We start from the raw sequence: 25,136 nt of genomic DNA on the forward strand, positions 1-25,136 counted from the left end.
GGAGAGCAAGCCCAGTCAACAAAGCCAAGGTGTCTATAAAGTTAACATCAGCATTGGATAAACCTGAAATTTTAACAAGTATTTAAACTTAAGAGGTGGTAAGTATACCAAGTTTCCATTTATTTCACAGTTAGAATTCAATGTTACAGATACCACATTTTTAAAAATTCTATCATAACTAGTTTTTATGTTTATTTACTAGAACTACTGGGAAATCATTACTTTTCTACAGACCCATTACATTCTAGGAAATGTTTTCTTCCAACTTATAAAAGAATTAAATGAGAAAAATGTATGAGGGAGTTACAACAAAGAAAAAAAATGGAATTAAAACTGACCCTATAGTAGTAAGTAGAAAATAGGACTAGTGCAGGGTTAGCACCTTTTCTATACCTTATCATCTGGGAGAGATGCCTTGGATACTGAAAGGTTAACCTTCCCAGGACCACACAGCCATATGAGTCAAAGTTGAACCCAGGTTTCCCAGGTTATGAAGCCACTTGTCTATCAATCAGACATGCCACTTTTCTAATAGAGACTGTTCAGTGCATACTAATATTAAATCCTTATGATACTATGATACAGTATGTTTTTAAGTTATATAGAAGCAAAAGAATTCAACATTTAATATTCATGTCAAATATTTAGGTATACATACATCTACATCTAGCTAACTAGCTATATAGATATTTAGATAGACAGATACGTTGATTTTCCGTCATTTCAATCATGTCTAACTCTTCATGACCTCATTTGGGGTTTTCTTGGAAAAGATACTGAAGTGGTTTGCCATTCCCTTCTCCAGCTCATTTTACAGAAGAGGAAACTAAGGCAAATTGGGTTAAATGACTTGTGCGGGGTCATAGAACTTAAAACTTCCTGAGGCTGAATTTGAACTCAGGAAGATGAATATTCCTGACTTCAGGCCCTGCATTCTAACAACTTCACCATTTCGCTGACCATAGATAGATATAGAAAGCTAGTTATATAGATATATAACAAACTATGTATATCTATTTACCTGTGTGTATGTGTTTGACAGAAACAGAGACAGAGAGAGAATATGAATGAATGAATGAATGAATTGGTTCTTAAAAGTGTCCAAGAACCTTATATTTGTGAGCCTTTTCTATGTAGGTTTTGGTCTAGAGATAAAGTGTAAAATAATAAATGTTTGGGTTTCCTTAAATTATTGAATTGTACTTTTTAACATGTTACTATTTTTCTTTAAAAAGTTACATGCCAATGATAGAAACTCCCTTTAAAAACAAAACTTAACTATAAGAACCTGGCAAAAACATGGTAGACTGGGACGTATGAGAACTGAATTAACAATAAGTTCTACAGCAGACAAACTTCTGCCACCACAACATGGCTGCTTAGAGAGAGAAAAAAGTACCTATATTTTGACGTTTTGGTGTCACCAAAGTAGGAAGGCTTCAGATCTGCATATGTAAAGAGTATTTCTAACTGACCCAAATCAAGATGGAAATTAAAATTAAGAAAACCAGAATCAGACCCACAAGCCAATTACTATCTATACAGATTTATCTTTAATCTCAGTTTCCAATAAGCCAATTTTTAACCCAGATCTCCTTTAAAGAATGGAGATTGGAGTAGCTTTCAAAGGTTCCTTCCAGATTTAAATCCCATGAACGTATTAAATTTTACCTACCAGCCACTAGTTAAGTACCTACCAGTCACATAGCTAAGCAGGTCACTTTTTATTTAGCTGATTGATAGCCTTGGTTACTTATAGTGATCACAAGTGATTTTTGGAGCACAATCTTCATCCAAAGAAACAAAAATCACCTATGTGTGCAAACGAGAGAATAGTCTGGGTAAATAGACCGAGAGATTTTTTTTAAAGTATGCTGAACAATCTACCCATCATAGAGTGACACATGCTCAAAACTACTGACATGACTACACTGTTTTCATCATGAAAAATAGTATGTATAAATAATAATAAAAATACTATTATCACTTATGTAGCACATTAGTGTTTATAAAGCACTTTACTATGTTATCTCATTTGATCTTATTATGCTGGCATTAGACTGTGTCTATATTTTTAACCCTTAATTTGTAGGTGCCTATATTTTAACTTATATACCATGTAGCTTTTTCCTTTCAAACCTCATTAATTCTTTCTCTGTAATTATATAGTAGTAAATAAACTACACATCACAACTCATCCTCCCATCCTTCTTCCCCTTTCCTTTCCTATATCATGAAAATAACTTTGCCTAGAAGACAGAGGTCATAGTCTTATGAAATTAAACCTGAAAGAAGACTTTCAGATTATCTAGCCCAATTCCCCTGCTTCTCCTACCTATGCTTGTATACACTCTATAGAGAACTGTCCATAGGATTCTGATAAAAGTGGGAACAGTCTTAGATAATGACTACAGTAATCCCAAATACTACCACCACTGTCCTGTTACCTCGCCCCCCCAAAAAAAGCATTAGTCACCTGCCCCCCTGTGTTCCATAACAAGGAGCACAAAGTCTTCAGTCCCTACTATACCAATGACATGACCAAGTCCTCTTGCTCACCCCCCAGAATATGACATCAAGGTGGTCCGAAGTTCTCTGACACTAAATACTTTGTAGCAGAATAGTGGACTTCAACAAGTTGCATGTGATTCTAGTCTCCAGTTTAAGTTAAACATAAATTATTAACAAAACCATGAGAAAAAAAGATAACAACTTAGTACGCATTCCAAACTATCCAGAATATACTGATGCTTTATGCTTGTTCTTGAGAAAAATTGCATAACCATTCAATTTTAAATATTACTGTATATCAGTGATCATGCCTGTAGTTATATTATCTCCACACCCCCCCCCCCCGACAAAAACAACAAAATTTAAACTAAAGGCAAAGAAATTTCAATCAAGTACTTTCTAGGAAAAGCAAAGATACTAGACAACTGTATGAGGGATCTCCTAGTGCCACACATCAGCTAAATTCATACCACACGTCTCTATATTTAGCTATTATGCTTTCAAAGGTTCACAATACATAGTGGTTGCTACCCTATTGGGGACAACTATTTTAAGCCTAATTAGCATGAGATTTTTTAGAATGCAAATGCTTTTCATTTAGACATAAAACAAAATGCCATGACATTTCTTCCATCCATTTATCATAAACAAGTTAATTACTGTGTAACAAATAGCTCCTGCTGGAATCTGTAGGTTTCTAAGATGCTGGTGAGCTGATGCAGGCAAACGGGATAAACCACAATGTAGTACTGAATAGCTTATGGCATACTTATAATAAAACAATGACTCTGAGAAAGCTTTTGTTGTCAAATTAAGGCTAAACTATCTCCATTGGAATAACTCCATTATAAGCTGTCATTATCTGTTTAACTTGAATGGTTCTATTCAATGTGCTTGTAAAAAGTCCTAAAATTTACTATGGGAGTGCAGAATTGTTCATTTCATTGATTTAAATATTTTAGAATTTGCTTCTTTTTCTAAAAAAATAGTTATAAGAGGGGGAGGCCAAGGGGAGAAGAGCTATTTGTTAACTAATTTTATCGACCTTAAAAAAACAGCTAGCCAGTTGAATTCAATGTAACAAAATGGTGGATAACATCCAGGTTCTTAGGAATGGATCTCTACTTCCCCCTACTTTTAAAATAAGAGATAATAAGTAGGGTTCTTCACTGTTTAGTGAAGTGCTTTACTATTCTTCATTCAGTTATGAAAATAAAGCTCACTGATTATATATATACATATATATGCATGTATGATTATATGTATATATACATATGTGTGTGCATATATGTATATATTTTTGCAGGTATAATGAATGTTTGGAAAGAAAAAAGTCAAACACAAATGAAAACATATGTTTGACAATGGGCATGTCTTTTGTTTGCCTAGGTATTTACATAATGACATCACCAACCCCCTTAGTTTAAAAAACAGAACTTTATATGCAATTCCATTCAATTCAACAAACAATTGTTAAATGCCTACTATGTGTAAGACTGTGAATAAAAAGACAAAAAAAATACACAACATTTGCCCTCAAAGAACTCATAGTCTACTGGAAAATTATGTGTATGTATGTATATACACACACATATCCATGAAAGTCAGCATTGTAAAGTGACTAGACACTCAGCCTTAGAGTCGGGAAGACTTGGGTTCAAATCCTGAATCTGGCATATGCTGCTGGCTACGTGACCCTGAGCAAGTTATTTAACCTCTCAGTGCCATAGGCAAATGTCTAAGACTGTTGAAAAAGTGCTGAATCACATTAGTAAAGGTCGTTTTCTCAACAAGGTTCCCTAAATTGATGAAATTATAGCTCTGCTTAGAAATTAAAAATAAATATATAAATAAACCCATCCCAAAGAATCTACCACACCCACGCTAGTAGTAGTGGAGTTGGGTCTATAAAGGGCATCAGAGGCACCATAAGTATTATATTATATTTTATACAACAATTATCTAAAAGGATAATTCTTAATTTTAATGATACCATATAGAGATATTTAACTCAACAAATTAAAGTTTCTCACACAGGATACATCACACTTTAAAAAAATTCACATATGAAAACATTTACTTTTCTTTTGGTGATCTTTTAAATCACATTCACCCAGTTTCAAAAACCTTTTCAGTTTTTCATTTTCTATTACATTCTACCTCATGGAGACATAAATATACCAAGTGCCTACAAATTTTCTGTCGATCAATAAGGAATTCAATATCATCATCTGACTGATTTAGAAGTCATTTCTGATGTTTCCCGATGAGTTATAAGTAAAAGACGTTAGAGTCAGTTTTTAAAAATCCTGATTGGCAGAGCATGAAGATGCAAACAGGCAGATAGGTTATATCAGCTTACAAGATTGCTCTGTCTCAGAGGGCCTCAAACTAGAAGTAAAGACCAAACTTCATAACAACCTTCTAATGAATCTAAAAACTACAGATGCTTTTCATTCCAAAAGGCAACTACATAGTCCCACCTCAGCAACAAACTACTAGGAAAGTTAAGAGTTAGAAAGTAAAACTCATGCATTTCTAACTGCCACAGAAACATGTTATTTGATAGTCTGTATAGTCAAAAATGTTGAAATATAACAATTCATTATATAAACTTCCCAACCTCCTATACTTTGAATTTTGAGAAAACTCAATTACAATGGGAAAATCTGGAATAGATAAGGAAAAGATATAACTCAATGTATTAAATATGAGATTTCTTCTTCTTAGAGAAGAAAAACTGATTTATTTCTTTTACCATGCAAATATAAAGTTTAATTAGTTTGGCTTGAAAGGGAAACAGATCAATATCTGAGATGATCTATTGTCATTTCCATTTTGAAGCTGTCTTGGAGTTTGCCATCACAAAAGTGAATATAATCCTGCAATTACTATAAAGCTAATTGGTAGTTTCTTCTTGCATGTGTGTTTTCTTGTTGTCAGTGGGGCAGTAATGAAAATGAATGCCACATTTGTGAACAGAATGTCTGTAGGCTTGTTTACCACATTTGCGACAACAACGTCTGCTTTATCATGCATTTCAAAGCAGGGATAATTTAAGAATCCTGAATTTCATACATAAAAATACTTGGGAAAAGTCTCATCTGCACATTATTTGGGTGAGGTTATGTGCCATTTTCAATTACTTGGCCAGGAAATTAGTCACCCCACTCGAAAATGACAGGAATTTGAAATCATTTACACAAAATTCCAAATAACTTCCAGGTAGACCAATTAATATTTTGTTCACCTTAGAAACAGTGTTTAGGTCTATGGAGGTGCTGAAGAGTCCCAAAGTCTTGACTTCAAAAAATCATGATAATGATGACCCTTTGTGTACCACTTTTGAGAGCTTTACAGAACTTTATGTCATCTGAACCTCACAACAAAAGTGCTGCTCCCAATTGAGAATATCATAACTCATTTCCAGGTTCTCCTACCTTTAAGTAACTTCTCTCCTTGCAGAATGCTTTGGGATATTAGTGCAGTGTAAGCTTCTTCGGAGAAACCCGGTTTGCAGGCTGCTCTGACTGTAAGATTCCCATTGTGGGCCTAAGGGTAGAGAAACAATATATTTTTAAAAATAATAAAATAAGTGAAAGAAAAACGGGTAAATAGATAACAATTGTGTGCTCTATCTCTATGATAGCTAGAGTTTGGAAGGGTCTTCAAACTGAATTATAGAAGTCTTTCCCAGACAATCTGAAAACATGGATTCTCAGCTGTCTAAAGTTATAACTGAAAGGGAGAGCTACAGAGAGAATGTCATGCAAGACAGGGAGGTATTATTCAGGAAGACTAAGCAGGACATTCATTGCATGCAAGCTTCAGGGAACCATTCCAATGGGACTGATGAGGCAGACAGCAAGGAATGGGTTTTCTACATAACGACAAGTCACTCAAGAACAGAGTGCTGACTGAGGGGTTATAGGAACTCCCCCGACTTGGATCAGATGGGTTCAAGAGCTTAGTGAGGAGTAAAAGAGAGACTGAAAAGGGCACATACAATTTTCCAGACAATCTTCGAGATCACTCTTTTTTCAGAGGCTCAAGGGACTTAGGGGCCCACCCCATTCTCGCCCAGAACTTTCTGGTTCAGGGAACTGGGAGGGGAAGTGAAGGATGAAGGTCTAGAAGTATGAAGGAAAATCTCTAAAATGTTCTCTCTCCTTCATCCCCCTCCCCCACTCCCACTCCTCCCAAAAAACCTGATAGATGAGGTATTATCACTTAAAGTAAAGCAAACACTAAATAGTTTGGTCCCAAGTTTCGTAGGGATGATGCCAATAATCTTGCATTCTCTCTTAAGGAGGCAGAGGATGTAACCTGCTGGTAGATTCAAAGTAGCAGCTCTCCTCACCACCCTCACCCCCATGAGGGATTTCTCTTATGTCTCCATATCTGGGAAGCCAGAGGAAGGAAGAGCACCAGCAGGTTCTTTATTGAACTTGACCCCTGCAGCTCTTTTTCCTTCGGAGAGCCAGGTTGATCAGATCTAGACTTTACAGAGCATGAGGAGAGTAGTAAGCACTAGCTTTCTTAAGAAACAGTGTAGTGAAGACAAGGGCCAAATCATCAGAAAGGAGATATTTATCCCATACCCCTCCAGTAGTTAAAGAGATTAGAGGGGAAAGAACAATGTAAGGGAAAAGATTTCTGCAAATATGGAAGTTCATTCTTATGGCAGGCGATTTTTAAAACTGCATCAAAAACCCCTCTTCTATGACTTTACAATACATAAAAATCATCACTGTCATTTCTGTTCCAGTCCCAGCTGTGAGAGATGCCAGTTCCCCAGACCTCAGCTGTCTCTCACAAGATGGACAGAGTTCCAAAGAAGCTGTCGGGAAGGGAATGTCTGGACAGCTCTAGGCTAGGGTAGCCAAGGAAACTAAAGGACCAAGTGCTGTCCCTTCCTCCCACTTCCCTAACTAAGGACACATCTAGGGTAGAACTTGGGGCATTAAGTATATTCCCCCACAATACAGCTCTTAAAATGTCTGGATAAGGACTGTTTTCTCAATTTCGAAAGAAACGAAAGGCACACCCAAACTCTTTAGTCAGTTGCCAGGGATATCGCACACTAACACAAAGTTTAGCCTCAGTTCTCCCCTGTAAGATAGTTGTCGTGAGTGCATAATTCACACCAGGCCCTTCCTTCCCTTGCCTTGAAAACAAACATCTTGACTGTTTTCTTTTGTTTAATTCTGAGGTTTGAAAGCTATGCCAGGAACCTCCTTCTAGGGAGGAGATTTTTGCACCTCCCCCAGACCCATTCTGTTCTGGGACTATCCCTAGGTCTTTACCTTCCCCACACACTTCCCCAAATCTGCACACCTGCTAGCATCACCCTGGATCACTAGAACTGCAGTGATACTGGCCCATGCCAATTCGGGTGCAGTGGGTAGGGAAGAATAAAGACACCCCCTCCAAAGAGAGAAGAGTACAAGTAATAACAAGGGGGTAGAATGACCCCATCTAACACTAGAGGGAGAAAGGACTAAGTCCAAGTCTGTTCCCCATATGGAGTCTGCTATCTGCACAGATTTTTAAAAATAAATAAAGGCCAGAGCATCTTTCCACAGATGAACAGCAGTACAAGGTGGGAAGGAACACTGTCACTTGCTGACCCCGACTCCTCTATTCCCATTCTGTGAGAGTGCTTCAAAACCTCCCTTAACTCTAAAGTTAAGCAGATACTCTAGCTTCAAAAAGCCCTATGAGGTCTTGGGTATCATGGAAGTCTATGTAAATGGTGTGTTTGAGCGTGTAGAGAGAGAACCCCAGAGGTCTGCTAATACCTGCGAACACAATTTATTTTGTATTTATTTAACTATTTATTTCCGGAGAAATGAGCGGAGACTGTGTTGTTTCATCTAAGCAAAGCCCAGAACAAGGGGCAGCAGAGTTGGAACCCCGCCACACATATACACCCCCCCCCCCGTCCCCACCCTGACACTTTCCTCTTCCAGATGCTAGCCAAACCCTCCCTTCCCTCCCATCCCCAGCTCCAGGCTAGGCTCGCCAACTCCACAGCCGCCCTGGCTCCCCTACGAGACATCGGCTGGCTCCATGCATCTGAGCCCAGAAGAGCTGATGATGGGGAAGAGGAAAGAGGCTTAGCTGGTTCAGCTGTAGGGAGCGTAGTAATACACATAGAGAGAACCCAGCTTCGTGTCGCCAGACCAAACGAACCTCCCTTGCCTCGTGCTTCCAAACAGCCCTTCAGTTCAAGAAGCAACAGAAGGGACTTGGGGGCTGCCAGCGCCAATGAATGGATGGATGGAGGCTGTGTGTGTGTGTGTGTGTGTGTGTGTGTGTGTGTGTGTGTGTGTGTGTGTGTGCGCGCGCGCGCGCGCGTGTGGAAGAGAGAGAGTGTGCGAGTGTTTTGGAGAGCGTGCCAGCGATCTCAGCCGGGAGACACCGCTACACACCCGCACTCAGAAGGACACACAGTGTAGGGATGTGTGTGTGTGTGTTGCATGTGTGCTGCGTGTGGTGTGGAGTGGTGTGTTTGTGTGCGCGCGTAGAGAGAACGAGCGAAGCCTGCGCCACCCCCGGTCGCCACCGCCTCCCCTCTGCACCCCAAAGAGCCCGAGGCTTTGGAGGAGGAGGAGAAGGAGGAGCAGGAGTGAGAAGCAGCAGAGCAGGAGGAAGGACCCGTAGTCGCTCTCCAGCTGCAGCCGCGGGCGACCAAGCGGGGCACGAAACTTACCCGGAGCGAGCCGTACACCGACAGCAGCACAAGTAGAGTTCCGGAGCCAATAGTCATTTTCCCCGCTGCGCCCGGGCGCCTGCACGCGCCGCTGCCGCTGCCCTCTCCGCCGCCCCCGCCGCCGCCGCTGCCGCCGCTGCTGCCGCTGCCGCTATCCCGCGCCAGCTCCCGGCTCCCAGCCCGGCAGCGCAATCCCCGGTCCCCGCCCCCCACCCCCTCCCGCCACCCCCACCTTTTTGGTCCCTTGCCTCCACCTTCTAGGGAACCCAACTCTTTCGCTGTCTCTTGCCCGCTCGCTCTCCCTGCTTTTTCCCCTCCCTCTCTCGGTCTCTCCTTGGCGTGCGCGCTCGCTCTCCCAACCGCCCGCTCCTCTTTTTCCGCCTGGTCTGAACTGCAGGTGAAACGCGCTCCGTGCAGCTCCAGCAAAATCCCCGCCCCTCAAGCCCGGCCCCGTTCGCCTTCGACTGACAGGGAGCCTTAAAGGAGCCGCACGCAGCCTTCGCCAGCGCCTTCAAACGCCAGCCCGCAGTAGCCGCCTGCGTGGCCACCTAGGGTCTCACCCCTACGGTCTCGTCCCTTGCCCTTACATCGCAAGCGGAGGTGGGATGGAGAGGAGAAGGAAGACTTCTTCAGTCTTCCTTCGCACCTGCGAGTAGACGGAAGGAGGGTGGAGAAGGGGAGTAAGGAACCTAATGCCAGGTCCCGGAGGTGCGGATTCTTTGTGCTAGGAAAGTTGCCTGGATGCAGAGGAACGAGAGGCAGAAATAATAAAAATAATAAGAGGGGCCCCTACTCAGAAACACTACTGTTACCTTTGGGTGAAACGGGGAAGGAAAGGTTTTTGAAAGAAGGGTGACTTCTCTTGCCAATGAAGGGACAGTTGTTTTCAAAATTCTCTCCTTACTGTCTTTAATCTATGCTAAAAAATTAAAACAAAAATACCCAGGCCCACAAGAGATGAATGAATTAAAACACAAGCGAGGTTAATGAATTAATACCACCCGCCCGCTTCTCTTCAGTTGAATGACTATACAGCATATTGCTATTTATTTATTCATTCGCCCATTCATTCATTTACTTGAAGAAACAATAGCTAAGGAATGCTTCACAGCTGCAGGACTTTAGGGAATAGGGTGACCTCTGTAAGGTTGAATCTCGGCATTTACACTGTTCCCAGTCTCCAGCCAAGAACTGAGACTGTCTAGATTCTCTTTCTGTATTTAATGTTAAGACTGATGAGGCAAGAAAGAGTCTGCATTTGGGGGGAGAAGCGAGGTGTCAGTTCACATCTGAAAAAAAAAAAAAAAAGCTGCTAGACAGTTCGGACAGAAGACCTGACTACATTTGCTCTGGATGAGAGATTTCTGAACCTAGGGGGAGGGGGAGGCATCTAGCCTACAAGTGAAACATATGTAGGGCTCCAAAAGTGAGTAGCTGTTTGTGTCTGTGTTTCCTCTAAGGAGATAAAAGTGGCTTCATTCGCTCAGATATTTTGAGTTTTCTTTGTCTTGATGTTGCAGGAGATTTGTGTCTAGAATACATTAGTTCTGGCTTTAAAAGTGTTCAGCAGAAGGAGGGAGAAGAAGATTGAGTGAAATGGTTAGGTCCCAAGGTCAGAGGAAATGTGTAGGAACCCCTCTCCCCTCTTTTTAAACTCTAGAGCAATGTAGCCTGCTGGTTAAAACTGATCCACTTCTCGAGATTGGGGTTCTGATCTTAGATACAGATAACTCAAAGTGCGAAAGATTTGTAATTTGTGCAATTGACGAAATGAGGATTCTTTCTGGGTGTGCTTAGAATAAAATGAGGCATTTCAGACCCTTGGGTCCTATATCAATGTAAAATACTATTGCTTCTTAAAAGAAACAGGCTTAAACTAGATAAATAAAATCAGTAATACTTTTCTACCTTTTTTTGATGAGGCTTGAACTTTCTGATCCATATTTGCACCACCCTTAAAACACCTTGTGTCCTGAGGCTAGTATGAACAGAGATCACTTGATTATAGTTTAGTTTATATAACCTATTCGGTGGTCCTTTAAGATACAACGTGACAAGTTCCTAGCATATGAACATAAAACCAAGGCAATCTATCTAGAAAAAATTGTTCCAACAACCAATGGGCAGAAAGAACTAAAATTTCTAAGGAAATCTCAAGCATAATTATTTGTTTGAGATGCCTCATCTAGCCTTTGGTATAGTTCACAGCTCCACCAATGGCCTATTTTAATACAAAAAAAGTTTCATCTTCAGGGATGTTTCTTTTTGCTAAGGCAACATCTTTTTAAAGATCCCATTTGAGATGAAAATGTCTCCTAGAAGGGGAAACACCTCTCACCTAACACAATGCCTGGCACACACTTAATAAATGGTTGTTGATTGATTCACAGAGCAAAGGCTATATGAGGCCTTTCTTTTTTTATTTAATTTGCCTCTTAGAGGCAGGTAGGTGGCAACATTGGATAGAGTATTGGGCCTGGGTTGGGGAAGACCTGTATTCAAATCCAACCTCAGTTGTGTGAGCCTGGGCAAGTCATTGAACTGTATGCTTCAATTTCTTCAGTTGTCAAATGAGGATCATGATAGCACCTACCTTGCTGAGTTATTGTGAAGATCAATGAGATAATATTTGTTGTCTTTAGCACAGTGCTTAGCACACAATGGGAGCTTAATAAAGGCTATTCTCTTCTTCTTCTTCTTCTTCTTCTTCTTCTTCCTCTTCTTCTTCTTCTTCTTCTTCTGGTGAGGCAATTGGAGTTAAGTGACTTGCCCAGGGTCACACAGCTAGTAAGTTGTCAAGTGTCTGAGGTCAGATTTGAACTCAGGTCCTCCTGACTCCAGAGCCAGTGCTCTGTGCCACCTAGCTGCCCCTCTTCTATTCCCTTCTTAAAGATTAGAATCCATCAGATTTAAATTCCCTCTCTTGATATTTCCTATTCAATGTTGTTATTGTTGTTGCTGTTTTATTGCTGCTTTTTCATTTTATACCAAAGCTAAACCAATCGGCTAACTTCTTGTCTAACAACATATGTAACATCCTTCACACCTCTCTCTGTAGAGAAGTATGTTTTATTATTCTTCTGTTCATCTAGGCCAAGACTGGTCATCATAATTAATTAGAGTTCAGCTGTCTTTCAATTTTGTTTCAGTTTACTTTGTTGTAGTCAATGTTTATATTGTTCTTCTGGTCCTGGACCTTTACTCTGTCAGTTCATACAAGTCTTCCTAATGTTCCTTCTATTCATTATGTCCCTTTGAAGCAATTTATATCTCATATTTTATATTCACGTGGCTCCTACTTCTTCCATCTCAAAAATATCTAAGTAGTACAGTGGATAGAGCACTAAGCCTTCAGTCAAAAAGTTGTCATTGTTCAGTCATGTTTGACTCTTCCTGACCCCATTTGGGGTTTTCTTGGCAAAGATACTGGAGTGGTTTGCCATTTCCTTCTCTAGCTCATGTTTCAGATGAGGAAACAAAGTCAGATAGGCACTTTCTACCTGTGTGACCCTGGGCAAGTCCTTTTACCCTCATTGACATGCCAAAAAAACAAAAGGTGACTTGCCCAGGGTTACACAGCTGGTAAGTCTCTGAGGTCATATTTGAACTCAGGGACATGAGTCTTCCTGACCACACCTGGCACTCTATCTACAGCACCACCATCTGCCCATTGCACTTAGGAAGATAAGTTCAAATGTAGCCTCAGATACTAACTAACTGTATGATCCTGAGCAAGTCATTTAACCTTTATTTTCCTCAATTGAAAATATGAATAATAATAGCATCCACAGTACAAAGTGAATTCTCCATAAATGTTTCTTTCCTTCCTTCTCAAAGGGTGGTGAGAGGAAAATGTGAAACCTTCCATGCTTGCCATGAAGCCTATTATGCAGTTCTAGATCTTCCCTCTGCCCAGGCTAGTCCTCCCTAACCCTCCTTTGTCTACTTCTTGGAATTTTTGGATTCCTTCCAGGTTCACTCAAGCGCCACCTCCTATTGAAAGTCATTCCTGATCCCTCAGTTATTAGCATCTCTCCATTCTGAAAACAGAGCACTGGATTTGGGACCAGAGGACCTGTGCGCTCTTCTACTCACAACCTCCCCTTAAGGAAACCACTTCATTTTCTCTGGGCTGTAATTCCTTCATCATTAAAGTGAAGGGACTTAAAGATAGTGTCCCTAGCAGTTCTTCTGCTATGATCCCGTGATCTGGAGTTTATTTTTCTGCTTACAGAGTTTATCCCAGAGTAGACTATAAGCTCCTGGAAGGCAGTGACGTTTTAAAAATTTTTGTCTTTATCCCCAGTACCTACTACATAATGCCATGCCAATAGCAGGCATTATGAATTCCCAGTGCAGGCTTTGATTCAAAATAAATAGCATTATTCTCTTAGAGGCTAGTAGGTGTTGTTACATGTAACCCTCACACTGGAGAAGGCCTCTGTGGGCTCCTCCTGAGGTCCCTCCACCATTGTGGCATTTGGACTGGATTACCAACAGGAAATGAGAAGAAGTTGGCATTTCTGCATAACATTTAAAGAGCCCTAGAGAAAAGTGTGCTTTTGTTCCTAAGAGATATTAAGAAAATGGATTTGTGAGGGTAAAGTACCAGTATTTTCCTCTCAACACCTGTAAACTGTTGACTTTAATTGGACTACAGATGTTCACTGAGTATAAGATTCTTTTCTCCCTCTGTCTACTACTTGTTGATTTAGGTTTGGAAGGAATGATAGTTTAGAAGGAAATTAGCTATTCTTATCAGTACTATTTTTCCTGACTTTTCATTTGGTTTTTATTTGTTCTCATTTTCTTCACTTTACTTTAAAAAAATTTTTTTAGAAGTAGAAGGAATGGAGCAGGGGGGAAGAAGTGTTGTACAGGGAGTAGAAATTAAAGTCAACATTTTATTGAGTCCTTACTATGCACCAGGCACTATGCTAGGTGCTGAGACTACAAAGACAAAAAACGCAACAGTCCCTGCCCTCAAAGAAGTTATATTCTCTTAGGGGAAACAACAGGCACATATATAAGTTAAAAAAAAACCCTACACATACATATCAACAGGCAGATCAGGACATATGTGTGTGCATGTATGTGTATATGTGCACGTACATATGTGCATGTATGTCTATGTCCTAATCTGATAGCTGATATGTGTTTTATGTATATGTACAGATATATACATGTACATGCATATATATATATACATATGCATGCATACATATACACACAACTGGGTATATCAGGAGAGGATTCATACAGAGCATAGCACTTGATCTGTAGAAAATCTACAAATTGCCATGAAAAGGGAACCAATTTCAGACATAGGAGAAAAGTAAATTGATCTAGATATCTAGATACAGTGATGTTAAACTCAAATAGAAACAGATCCCTATGGCTAGCATATTGATTTAGAAAACCACAAATTAACATTATCTTTGTTTTATGATATTTAAATTTATTTTGTTAAACATTTCCCAATTACATTTTAATCTGGTTCAGACTCCACTTCAGAGACAACTAAAGCCCAGAAGAGGATCCAAAGGTCAAGAATCTAAAGGGAAATGATTGAAAAAAGTGGGAAGGGGGCCTAGCATGACCAGATCTCAAACTATACTAAAAAGGTACTAATTATTAATATAATTTAGTACTGGATAAGAAATAGTAGGTCTATCAGTGGAATAGATTAGATGCATAACATACAGAATCAAAATGACCACATAGTATATTTGATAAAACCAAAAATCACAGATAATTGCAGAAAGAACTTACTATTTGACAGACACTACTGGGAAAACTTGAAAGCTGACTGACAAAAAAGTATATACTAATAGTTCATGCCATATGCTAAGATAAGCTCCAAATAATTACATGATTTAAACATAAATAAAAGGTGACATAAACAAATTAGAGAAACAGGGAAGAGAAAACTTTTACATATATGGACAAAATCAGTTCATGATTAAACAAGGGATAGAGGGTATTATAGAAGACTAAAATTGATAAATTTGAATACATGACAATTAAAGTTTTTTGCAAACAAACAAAACCAATGTCCCCCTCTCCCCAAAGTAGAAGAGAAGCAGGTAAAAGGCAGAAAACATCTTTATTACAAGTTTCTCTGATAATGGTCTCATTTCCAAGATATATAAAGAATTGATTCAAATTTATAATAATAATAAAAGCCATTACCCAAATAATAAATGGTTAAGGACAGGAAAGGCAGTTTTCCAAGGGAGGAATTAAAACTATATCTAGTCATATAAAAAAATGCTCCAAATCACTAACAATTATAGAAATGCAGGTTAAAGCATCTCTGTGGTTCTATCTCACACTTAGCAGATTGGCAAAGTTGACAAAAAAGGGAAAATAACTGTTGGAGGGACTACAGAAAAACTGACATGTTAATAATCTTTTGGTAGAACTATGAAATGGTTCAGCCATTCTGGGAAGCAACTTTGAACCATGGCCCAAAAGTTATCAAATTGTGCATATTCTTTCACCCAGTAATAGTCTCATTAGACCTATATCCTGCTGTTATTCATCCTTCACACTCTATGAGAAGCAATAACATCAGAGAAAGAGAAAAAGGGCCCACATGTACAAAAATATTTATAGCAGCTCTGACAAAAACCTATGCTATGACAAAAACCGGAACTAAGGAAGTGCCATCAATTGAAAAATGTCTGAACAAATTATGACATATAAATATGATGTTGCATGATTTGCTATAAGAAAGGAAGGAAGAAATGGTTTCAGATAAACTTAGAAAGACATATGAATGACTACAGATCAGGACCAGGAGAACAATTTATGAAGCATTGTAAAGACAACTTTGAGAGACATAAAAACTCACATCAATATTGTGACTAATTACCATTTCAAAAGGCCAATGATGAACTATTCTTTCCATCTTCTGAAAGATAGATGATGGACTCAAAGTTCAGAATAAAACAGATATCTTTTGGACATGAGAAATTCAAGGATCTGTTTTGCTTAACTGCTTATATTTATTACAACTATTTTGATTTTCGTTTCTCTTCTTTTCTAGTAGGGGTAGAAATATGTGGGAGGAAGAGAAAAAATTTTAATTGATATAAATTAATTTAGTTTAGTAAAAAGCTACCAGAGACCTTAAAGTTCACCGAGTCTGGTGTTCTTGGTAGCTTTAACATGCTATGAGTCACTTTATCTGTGAGTCCATGAGATTCTAAGTCGTCTTTATATCTACCACAATTTTTTACATAACAACAAAGGTTGTTGATGGCTTTAAAAGCCAAGCTAAATAATTTTAAAATGTTATACTAAAGGCAATAAGAAATCAGTAAAGATTTTAATGTGAGTGGCTGTAGGCTAGTAGGTGTGTGGGGTGACATAAAAAAAGCATAGAAAGATGTAGAATCACTAAATGTTAGAGTTTGAAGGGACCTTCAGACTTAACATAATCCAACCTTTCTTCCCCAATCTCTCTGCTCCTCCTTTTATAATAAGAAGGGTCAATTGAGGCCAAAGGTGATTAAGTGAGTTCCTTAAGGATACATGGCTAATCAGCCACAGAACCGGGATATTACTCAAAGCTCATTGCTTTTGCACTATGCCAGGTTACCCAAATGTACTTTAACAGTACAAAAAAATGATGCTACTGGCCATCTGAATCTACACAAGAACACACACACACACACACACACACACACACACACAAATGGGCCTGTGATCTCATAGATTCAGGAGCTTCCTCCAACAATGCAGATGACAATCTATCCATTCCTTCCCATCCTGAGCAACTTTCATTCATATCATCTCCTAAGTTCACCATAGAGGTTCCCCCTAATATGTGGGAGGCCTTCAGTCTCTCCTAATATCAGGAGGGTATCAGTGGAATACTCTGACTATCCACCTATTATCCCTTGTTCTTGCCACATCAACCATAAAAGTCTTTGATGACATCATTTATTATCATCTTTCTTAGGAGTTCCTCCTTGGTCATATTCTGCAGTCTTCTCACACTCACCATGTATCTTCCCATTACGTACAACTTGTACATGAAAGCAAATCTTCCTCCTCAGTATCTCCATGTGAGAACTGCCATATAATGGCAGGTTTATAGCTGGGACAATAAAAATGGATATGAACACTCCTCCTGCCTTTAATAACAACATTCCATTCCCACTGACAGTGCTGGGAGTCATGGTGGATGTAAAAGGGACATAGAATCTCATGGACTCGTAGTTATACTGAGTCATAGCCTGTTAAAGCTACCAGAGGCCTTAAAGTTCACCTAGTCTGATGCTCTTCTTTTTCAGGTGATGCAACTGAGACCCCAAGAAGTGATATGGCGTGCCTAAGGCCACATCTTAGGTTCCTGGCTGAAGTGAAACTTGAACCTTGAATCTAGGTCTTAGTGACACACAGGTGATACTCCTTCCAATATACCAATCAGTGTAGCAAAAAGCAGGAAAACAGATGAAAAGTGAGCTAATCACATTCTCCTGAGAGGTTGGCTACTTCATGATTCTGAGAATGGTCCTTTTGGTATTCAGAATCTTTGGGAATCAATGCAGTAGAGCAAAGGGGTTCAATCCTGAAGAAAACTCCCCAATAAGACATTCAAACTAGAAAGCTATCGAAAATATCAAGCTTGTGAGAGGAAAAGCAAAAGTTTGGCAATAGAAATGAAAGGAAGTCTGTATTGACATCCCAGAGTTTTTGTTCTTTTTTTCCCCCTGAGGTTATTTGTTTCCTGCTTGTGGTTAGAAAAGGGGGAGCAGGTTAGAAAAAGGAAAGCACACATTGTGTGAATGCCAGTAATCAAAACTTCATTTGTGACCTTACATCTTGTCGGACTTATTTTCTGTGTTTTAGAGGATTCCTGGCAAGCAAAGTAAATAAACAGATACAAAAAAGTCATGATAAATTGAGTTTTACTGACACTCCTGACTGAGGTAGAACCACAGAATTTTAAAGTTGGAAGGGGGCATAAAGGAGTACATAGTGAAACCCCAAGATTTTATACATAAGAGAACTGAGGCCTGGAGGAACAAATGAGTCAAGGAATCATTGCAAAGTTCACTTTAGATTTTATTTAGGCCAGCCCTTAGGAATATTCTCTTCAGTATCCAGTCATTGAAGACCAACCTCCAGTGATGAAAAATCTGTTGTTGTACAGCTACCTATTCTACTTATTTCTTTGAATAGAGTCAAACTCTGCTGCTCTGCAACGTCTATCCTCTACTTCTAGTTTTTCCATCTAGACCAAAAGGAACAAATGCTATCCCACTTGACTCTACCAGTCCTTCAAATATCTGAAGATAGCTTTTATGTCCTCTCTATGCCTTTTTTTCTAAAAGATAAACATACCCAGGTCCTTCAAATTCCAAGTCAGAGAGTGAGTTCATGGTAGATTTGAGACTAAAACCCTTATTTCATGATACATTATTTGGGACTGACTCTGGTAATTGTCTTTAGAACACACAGAATATACTTTTGAATCTTCTCAATAGAGTATAAATCTCTATCCTCTGAGGGTGGGTCAGATATTTAAAAAGAACTAAAAGTTGTTTGTGGGTTTTTTTTTCCTTCTTCAACAGTCCTAAAAATGGCAGGTGATGAAGAAGAGTAGTCTTGTTTTGTAACCAAACCAAGTTGTAGCTCTACAGTCCTTTGGAAGGACTTGTGTTGCCTGGTCTCAGAGAACAAAGCCAGGACTGAGCAATGGAAATTACAGGGATACAGATTTCAGTTTAATATAAAGGAAAACTTTCTCATAATTAGGATCATACATGGAGAGGTAGAAGAGACCTTAGAGGTCAATGACTAAAACTCCCATATTTTACTAATTTTACCAGGAGGTGAAGAAGCCAAAGCCCAGAGTCATTAAGCAATTTACACAAGATGATAGAAGGAATATGTGGCTGATCTGAGATTTGAACCCAGGTCCCACAATCCAAATCCATTGCTCCTTTCACTATACCAGGTTGTCCTTAGTGCTGTCCAAAAAATGGAAGGAATTGACTTAGAAGTTAGTAAATTTCTTTGTTAGATATACTTGTCAAAATGGAATGACTATTTTCCAAGAAAAAGATTAGAACTAAAAGGATCATAAGAAAATTGCTGGTGCAATTGAAAGATAACTGGATTTGGAGTAAGAAAAAAATGTGTGTTCTTAGTTTTGTCAAAGCAGTTAGATCACACAGTAGATAGAAAGTGATCCCAAGTGTCAGGAAAAAACTGAGTTTGCATCTATCCCCAGGCACCTAGAAGTGTGACTCTGGGCAAATCACTATCTTCTGTCTTCCTCAGTTTCCTCATCTGTAAAACAGAGATAATAACAGCACCTACCTTCCAGTGTTTTTATGAGGATAAAATGAGATATTTGTAAAGTACTTTGCAAACCTTATAGCCTTAAATACATGGTAGATATTATTATCCTGGCTTTACCACTAAATATCTATATTACCTTTGACAAGTGACTTAGCTTCTCTGGGTCTCAGTATTCTCATTTGTAGACAGATAAAAAAGCATCTATCAATTGCTTATTATGTGCCACCTACTGTGTTTAGCAGTAGGGATACAAATATAAGCATACAAGCAAATACAAATAAACAAGAGAGTCCTCACTCTTAAGGAACTTAAATTTAAAAGGAGGAAGACCACATATAAAGTAGGAAAGGGAGTCAGGGGTGGGTTGAGTTGGGGTACATAGAGTACAAATGGGGTGAGGCTGCTGGTAAGGAAATGAAGCCCAGAAACTGAGTTGAACTGGGAGTATATCTATCGTGCCTGGTGTTTCTTCTCCTGAAATGGATGTCTAGAGATTCAAGGTACTTGAATCCCAAAGGAGGTATCTATAGAGTGAGAGAGTCAATACCCAGTCCAGAAATCTTTCTGTTGTACCACTCTGTAACTTCTATTGTTTTAGACATGAGTAAACTTAGATCAGAAAGGATAGAACTTTCCCTGTTCAGTTAGTGAGAAAATCAAGAATAGAACTTCAATCGGTCTTCTGACATGTGTGGTAAAAAGTACGAGACCGTGACGAACGGCCATGCATGGGCTACGCACTCCACATCCGTCTGCTAAGCACTCCACTTCCGGGGTGCTATCTTAAAAGGCAAGGGGAGAACGGCAGTGAGGTCTTTGGTCCGCTCTCCTCGTCCGCTGGTTGCGCAGCACACACAGACGCTGACTGAAGTGCGACTCGGCCCGGTTCGCCGAGCTTCAGAGGTGACCTTGGGTTTTTTGGTGAGCCCTATACGGGTTTTTGGTCAGTTTTATACGGAATATAGACTAAGCTTAGACTTAAGACTATTTGTTTTGTATTTCTACTTTCCTATCCCTCTAATCAACTTCACCTTGTAATTTCCAAACATTAAAAGCTCTAACTAGAGACCAGAGGCTTCTTCCATTTACTAGTCTGGGAGATAAATAAGGAAAACAGTTAAAAGGGGAGGTTAATGCTCTAGTATCCAATTTTAAATCTCACACATGTAACCCAGTCCTCTTTCCACTGTCATAAGACTTCCATTCAGGGCCATACAGGCTTATACAGGCTCCAGAGAGTTGATTGTTAAATTTTCATCATGAACATTTTCAACTCACAAATTGGCAAATACTACAAAGCAGTTTGACTTATTGTTCTGTTAATCATTAAGACTTAAGGGGACAGCTAGGTGGCACAGTGGATAAAGCACCGGCCCTGGATTCAGGAGGACCTGAGTTCAAACTTGGCCTTAGACACTTGACACTTAGTAATTGTGTAACCCTGGGCAAGTCACTTAACCCTCATTGCCCTGCAAAAAAAATCATTAACACTTAAGAAAGTGATGTAAATGGTAATATTGTAGGTTGAACTTAATAGTGTATTCTGGTATGTATTTTTCAGAGAGCAGGTTATTAAAAATTTTACATCTTTCCTTCCATTTCTGTTGATGACTTAGTTGTCAGACCTTATAAATCTGTAGCAGCTTATATTTTGATATTGCTTTATGCTATTCAAAGGACTTTCAATTTATTTAACTCCCTAAAGTCATTGGGACGTGCGTTATTATACCCTTAAAATAAAAAAAAAAATACTCAATGAGTTTAAATGTCTTGAGCAAATTAGTCAAGTATAGACTCAATATTAAAATTCAAAATTTCCAGGACACCATATTTCCCAAATTGATTGTGAGTATGTACTAGCAGATGATACACCAGATTGAAGTAAAATGCATTATTGGCTTTTTCAATTCCCCCACCACTAAACTTGACAAAGATGGACTTTTGTCTTGACCAATTTAATATGAGTTCTAACAGAAAGACCCAGTGCATTTCTGTACCCAGAGGTACACCCCAATGTGTACACCCCAAATAACCTTCCAAAAGAGAACAATGCCAGGGGCAGCTAGGTGGTGCAGTGGATAGAGCAGCAGACCTGGAGTCAGGAGGACCTGAGTTCAAATGCAGCCTCAGACACTTAACACTTACTAGCTGTGTGACCCTGGGCAAGTCACTTAACCCCAATTGCCTCACTAAAAAAACCAAAACACACAAAAAACAAAAGAGAACGATGCCTTCTTTACCTCTTGTAAGTTATTCCCTTTCCTACCTGCTTTGCAGAGCTGGCACATTAACAATCCACACTAATAATGCGCTTGTACATATTAACCAGGGGTCATGGTGGTGTAAAGTTTGCTATAATCCTAGATAGTCTGTCTAAAATATCTAATGAATGGTCGCCAATAAATTATAAGCTTTAACAAGAGTTTAGACTTTTAAGCATTTATTAAGGAGAATAAGAATTTGGTGGAGAGAAAGAGGCCTAGATGCCTATATCTATCTATCGATAGATAGATAGGGAGCCTGAATTTTAGCTCCACTCTTCACAAGAGTCCTGATGAAAGAGTGAGAGAGTGAGCTTCGCCCCTTCTTTGTCCCACAAGCCTCCTCTGAAACTAGGAACATCCCATACACACACACACACACACACACACACACACACACACACACACACACACACACACCCCTCCAAACTAATTGGCTGATAGCTTTGATACACAGTACCAACAAGCAAACATCACTTCCTGACGCCAAGGAACAGACCACATGTCTTGACCTCAGACACCTTTTCCTCATGGGGGAGATTTACCACAGTAATTCTCCAGCAGGTGGTGTCACTCCAATCATTACAGTGGAATGTCTCAGGCTGGAAGTAGGATTTAAGCAAACTCTTCCATGTTCTCCAACCACCAAAAAAGGACTGCATTTTATGAAGGAGGAATGCTACCTTTCATCATGCTACTAAAATCCACTGCATTATATTGAGGCACAGTGAACACTCTTCTTCAACGCACCCTTAGAAGTTAGTTAATAAAGCTGCCTTAGCTTTCTTCCCCACATGTTTTAGCTTCTAGACTTAACAAGGGTAATATCTTTTGCACAAATAAGGTCTTTCTTTTCAGATTTCCTAAGAATCTTAAAAATTCAACTTTAAAGTTATTAATTATTGCAGGGGACAAGAATATTGTATGACGCAGGCTTAGCACAGTGCCTGGCACAGAGTAGGTATTTTATGAATGTTAATTAATGGAAGAATTGGCAACCAGTTAAATGAATATTTATTGATGCCAGGAATAATGATCTTTATTATTTGACTTTATTTCCAGTCGGCAAGTTTTAGTGTGCCTAAATGATAGTCTTAGAAGTAGTGTCTTAGACACCTGAGAAAAATGCTGGTTCCCACCTCATAATATGAAAATAGCCTAGAACATTGGAATATATACCTCAATGGGTCAATGCTTTTTAATATGGCTTTCTTTTAAATGAATGAATGGAAAAGGATTCATGAAGCATTTACTATGTGCCAGGCACTGAGCTAAGTGTTAATGATATGAATATAAAAGAGAGACGGACAATCCCTGCCCTTGTGGAGTTTATATTCTAATAGTAGAGGATATATATATATATATATATATATATATATATATATATATGTATGTATGTATGTAGATGTGCGTGTGTGTATATACATATACATATATGTGTGTAGGCATATGCATAATACCTGGCTCCATATACACATATGCTGCAGGACTAGCCATGTGTGTACATACATACATACATACATACATACATACATACATACATACATGACTGGTGGCTAGGGAATGATGTTTTGGTCTAGCAAGTGACAGGGATGAGCTATATGGAAGTTGACTGACATGCTCTTTTCAGAGGCAATGATAGTGTTAATTACTGTTCCTAGAAAAAGAGATGGAAAGAGTTTGGAGGAAGAGTAAAATGCATGGAAGCTAGCTAGACAGAAAAGGATGGTCTCTGGGGTCTAGGACTAGTTAGACATAGTGTTTTGATTTTTTGTTTGTGTGTTTGTTTTTGGAGCAATGAGGGTTAAGTGACTTGCCCAGGGTCATACAGCTAGTAAGTTTTAAGTGTCTGAGGCCAGATTTGAACTCAGGTCGTCCTGAATCCAGGGCTGGTGCTTTATCCACTGCGCCACCTAGCTGCCCCAACATAGAGATTTTTAAACAGTCAGAAGACAACTCCAGGGTGGGAATTCCAAAAGGCAAAAAGGAATGAGGAAAGAGAGAAACAAGCATTCATTAACTGCCTACTATGTGCCAGGAACTGTGCCAAGTGTTTTATAGATATTTTCTAATATGATCCTCTCAGCAACACTGAGAGGTAGATGCTACTATTAGCCTTGTTTTACAATTGAGGAAACTGAGGTAAACAAAGGTTATGTGACTTGTCTAGGGTCACACAGCTAGTAAGGGTCTGAGGCTGTATTTGAACTCATATCTTCCTAAATCCAGGCCCATCACTATTCCACTATTCCATCTACCTGTCACAGATGCAATGAGCATTCAGAGCTGTCAGTCAATCATCAACCATTTATTAAGCACCTCTGTTTCAGGTACTATTAGGCACTGGGCATCTATCCTTCATCTTTTTGATCTCTTGTCTCTATTTACCTCTACTCCCCTATTTCAACTTATTTATTTCTGGGCTACAAACCTGTGGTATCTTCTGGCATTACTATTGCTTATAGTTTAGGACACACAGATTGCACTCTCTCGTCTGGGTGAGGAGCAAACCGATTTTCCCTTTTTTCCCCTTAACTAAGCCAAGACAAAGCTGGAACTTTAGAAAAAGTTATTACCAAGAAATTATGGGGAAAGAAAACAAACAAGAAAGAAAGAAAACACAAGGCTTGCAGAGTGCAGTTTCTGTGACTAAAATTTAGGCATAGATTAACTAGTCGGGATCAACTTGATTTCTTATTCTTTACCTCAGTCCTGTCCAAGGGATCCATGAAAGTTACAAAATCATAGAACATTAGGAATGGAAGAATTCTTAGAGATGATCTAATAAAATCATAGTGTTTTATAGAGGAGAAAACTGAGTCTGAGAGAGGAGTAGTTCACCTGCATTAGGAAATGTTACAATAGGACTGAAACCAAGATATTTGGAAACTAAGTTTGAAATTCTTTCCTTACATCTGCTTTCCGTCCTGCCATTTGGGAACACAGGCACTTATAATTCTAGCCCGGCACCTGGTCCTTGTTTTATTAGCAGTCACATGTTTGCACATCTTCCTTTCTGGAGACCATGTTTGACCATTCCTCATTCCTGGGATTCATCCCTTCCTTCCCTCTGCCTTTTGGCGCTCAATTTTAGTGCTATCTCCTGATCTCCCCTCCCTTCCTATGATAACATCTGTTCCATCCAACAAGTAGATGCTGTCTAACTTCTGTTCTTTTTCTTTCATATAGAGCAACCCCTTTCTTTTCCCCACCCATTGACTTACCAGCTGAGGTCCTATTTTTTGCCTGAGGGATGCCTCTAGTTTTTAGCTCCTTCATAGAGCAGAGATAACTGACAAGTCCTAAACTCAGTGAGTGATCAAGATCAG

The 25,136-nt window shown here is 39.2% G+C and overlaps 1 protein-coding gene across 2 annotated transcripts in view; it reads right to left on the reverse strand.

The window, feature by feature from the left end:
- CDH4 (cadherin 4) overlaps positions 1-9,340 on the reverse strand; it is a 1,225,586-nt gene extending 1,216,246 nt beyond the window's left edge. The window contains exons 1-2 of one of the 2 annotated variants that reach the window (XM_043984728.1): positions 9,227-9,340; positions 5,952-6,063 (exon numbers count right to left, since the gene is read on the reverse strand). In XM_043984728.1, coding sequence (XP_043840663.1) covers positions 5,952-6,063; positions 9,227-9,283 — 169 coding nt within the window. In that variant the 5' untranslated portion in view covers positions 9,284-9,340. Of the gene's footprint in view, positions 1-5,951; positions 6,064-9,226 lie in introns of those variants that run through there. The other variant, XM_043984729.1, reaches the window with a different exon arrangement.
- Positions 9,341-25,136: the final 15,796 nt, after the last annotated feature.

The sequence above is a fragment of the Dromiciops gliroides genome, chromosome 2 (assembly GCF_019393635.1).
Source record: "Dromiciops gliroides isolate mDroGli1 chromosome 2, mDroGli1.pri, whole genome shotgun sequence".
NCBI lineage: Eukaryota > Metazoa > Chordata > Mammalia > Microbiotheria > Microbiotheriidae > Dromiciops > Dromiciops gliroides.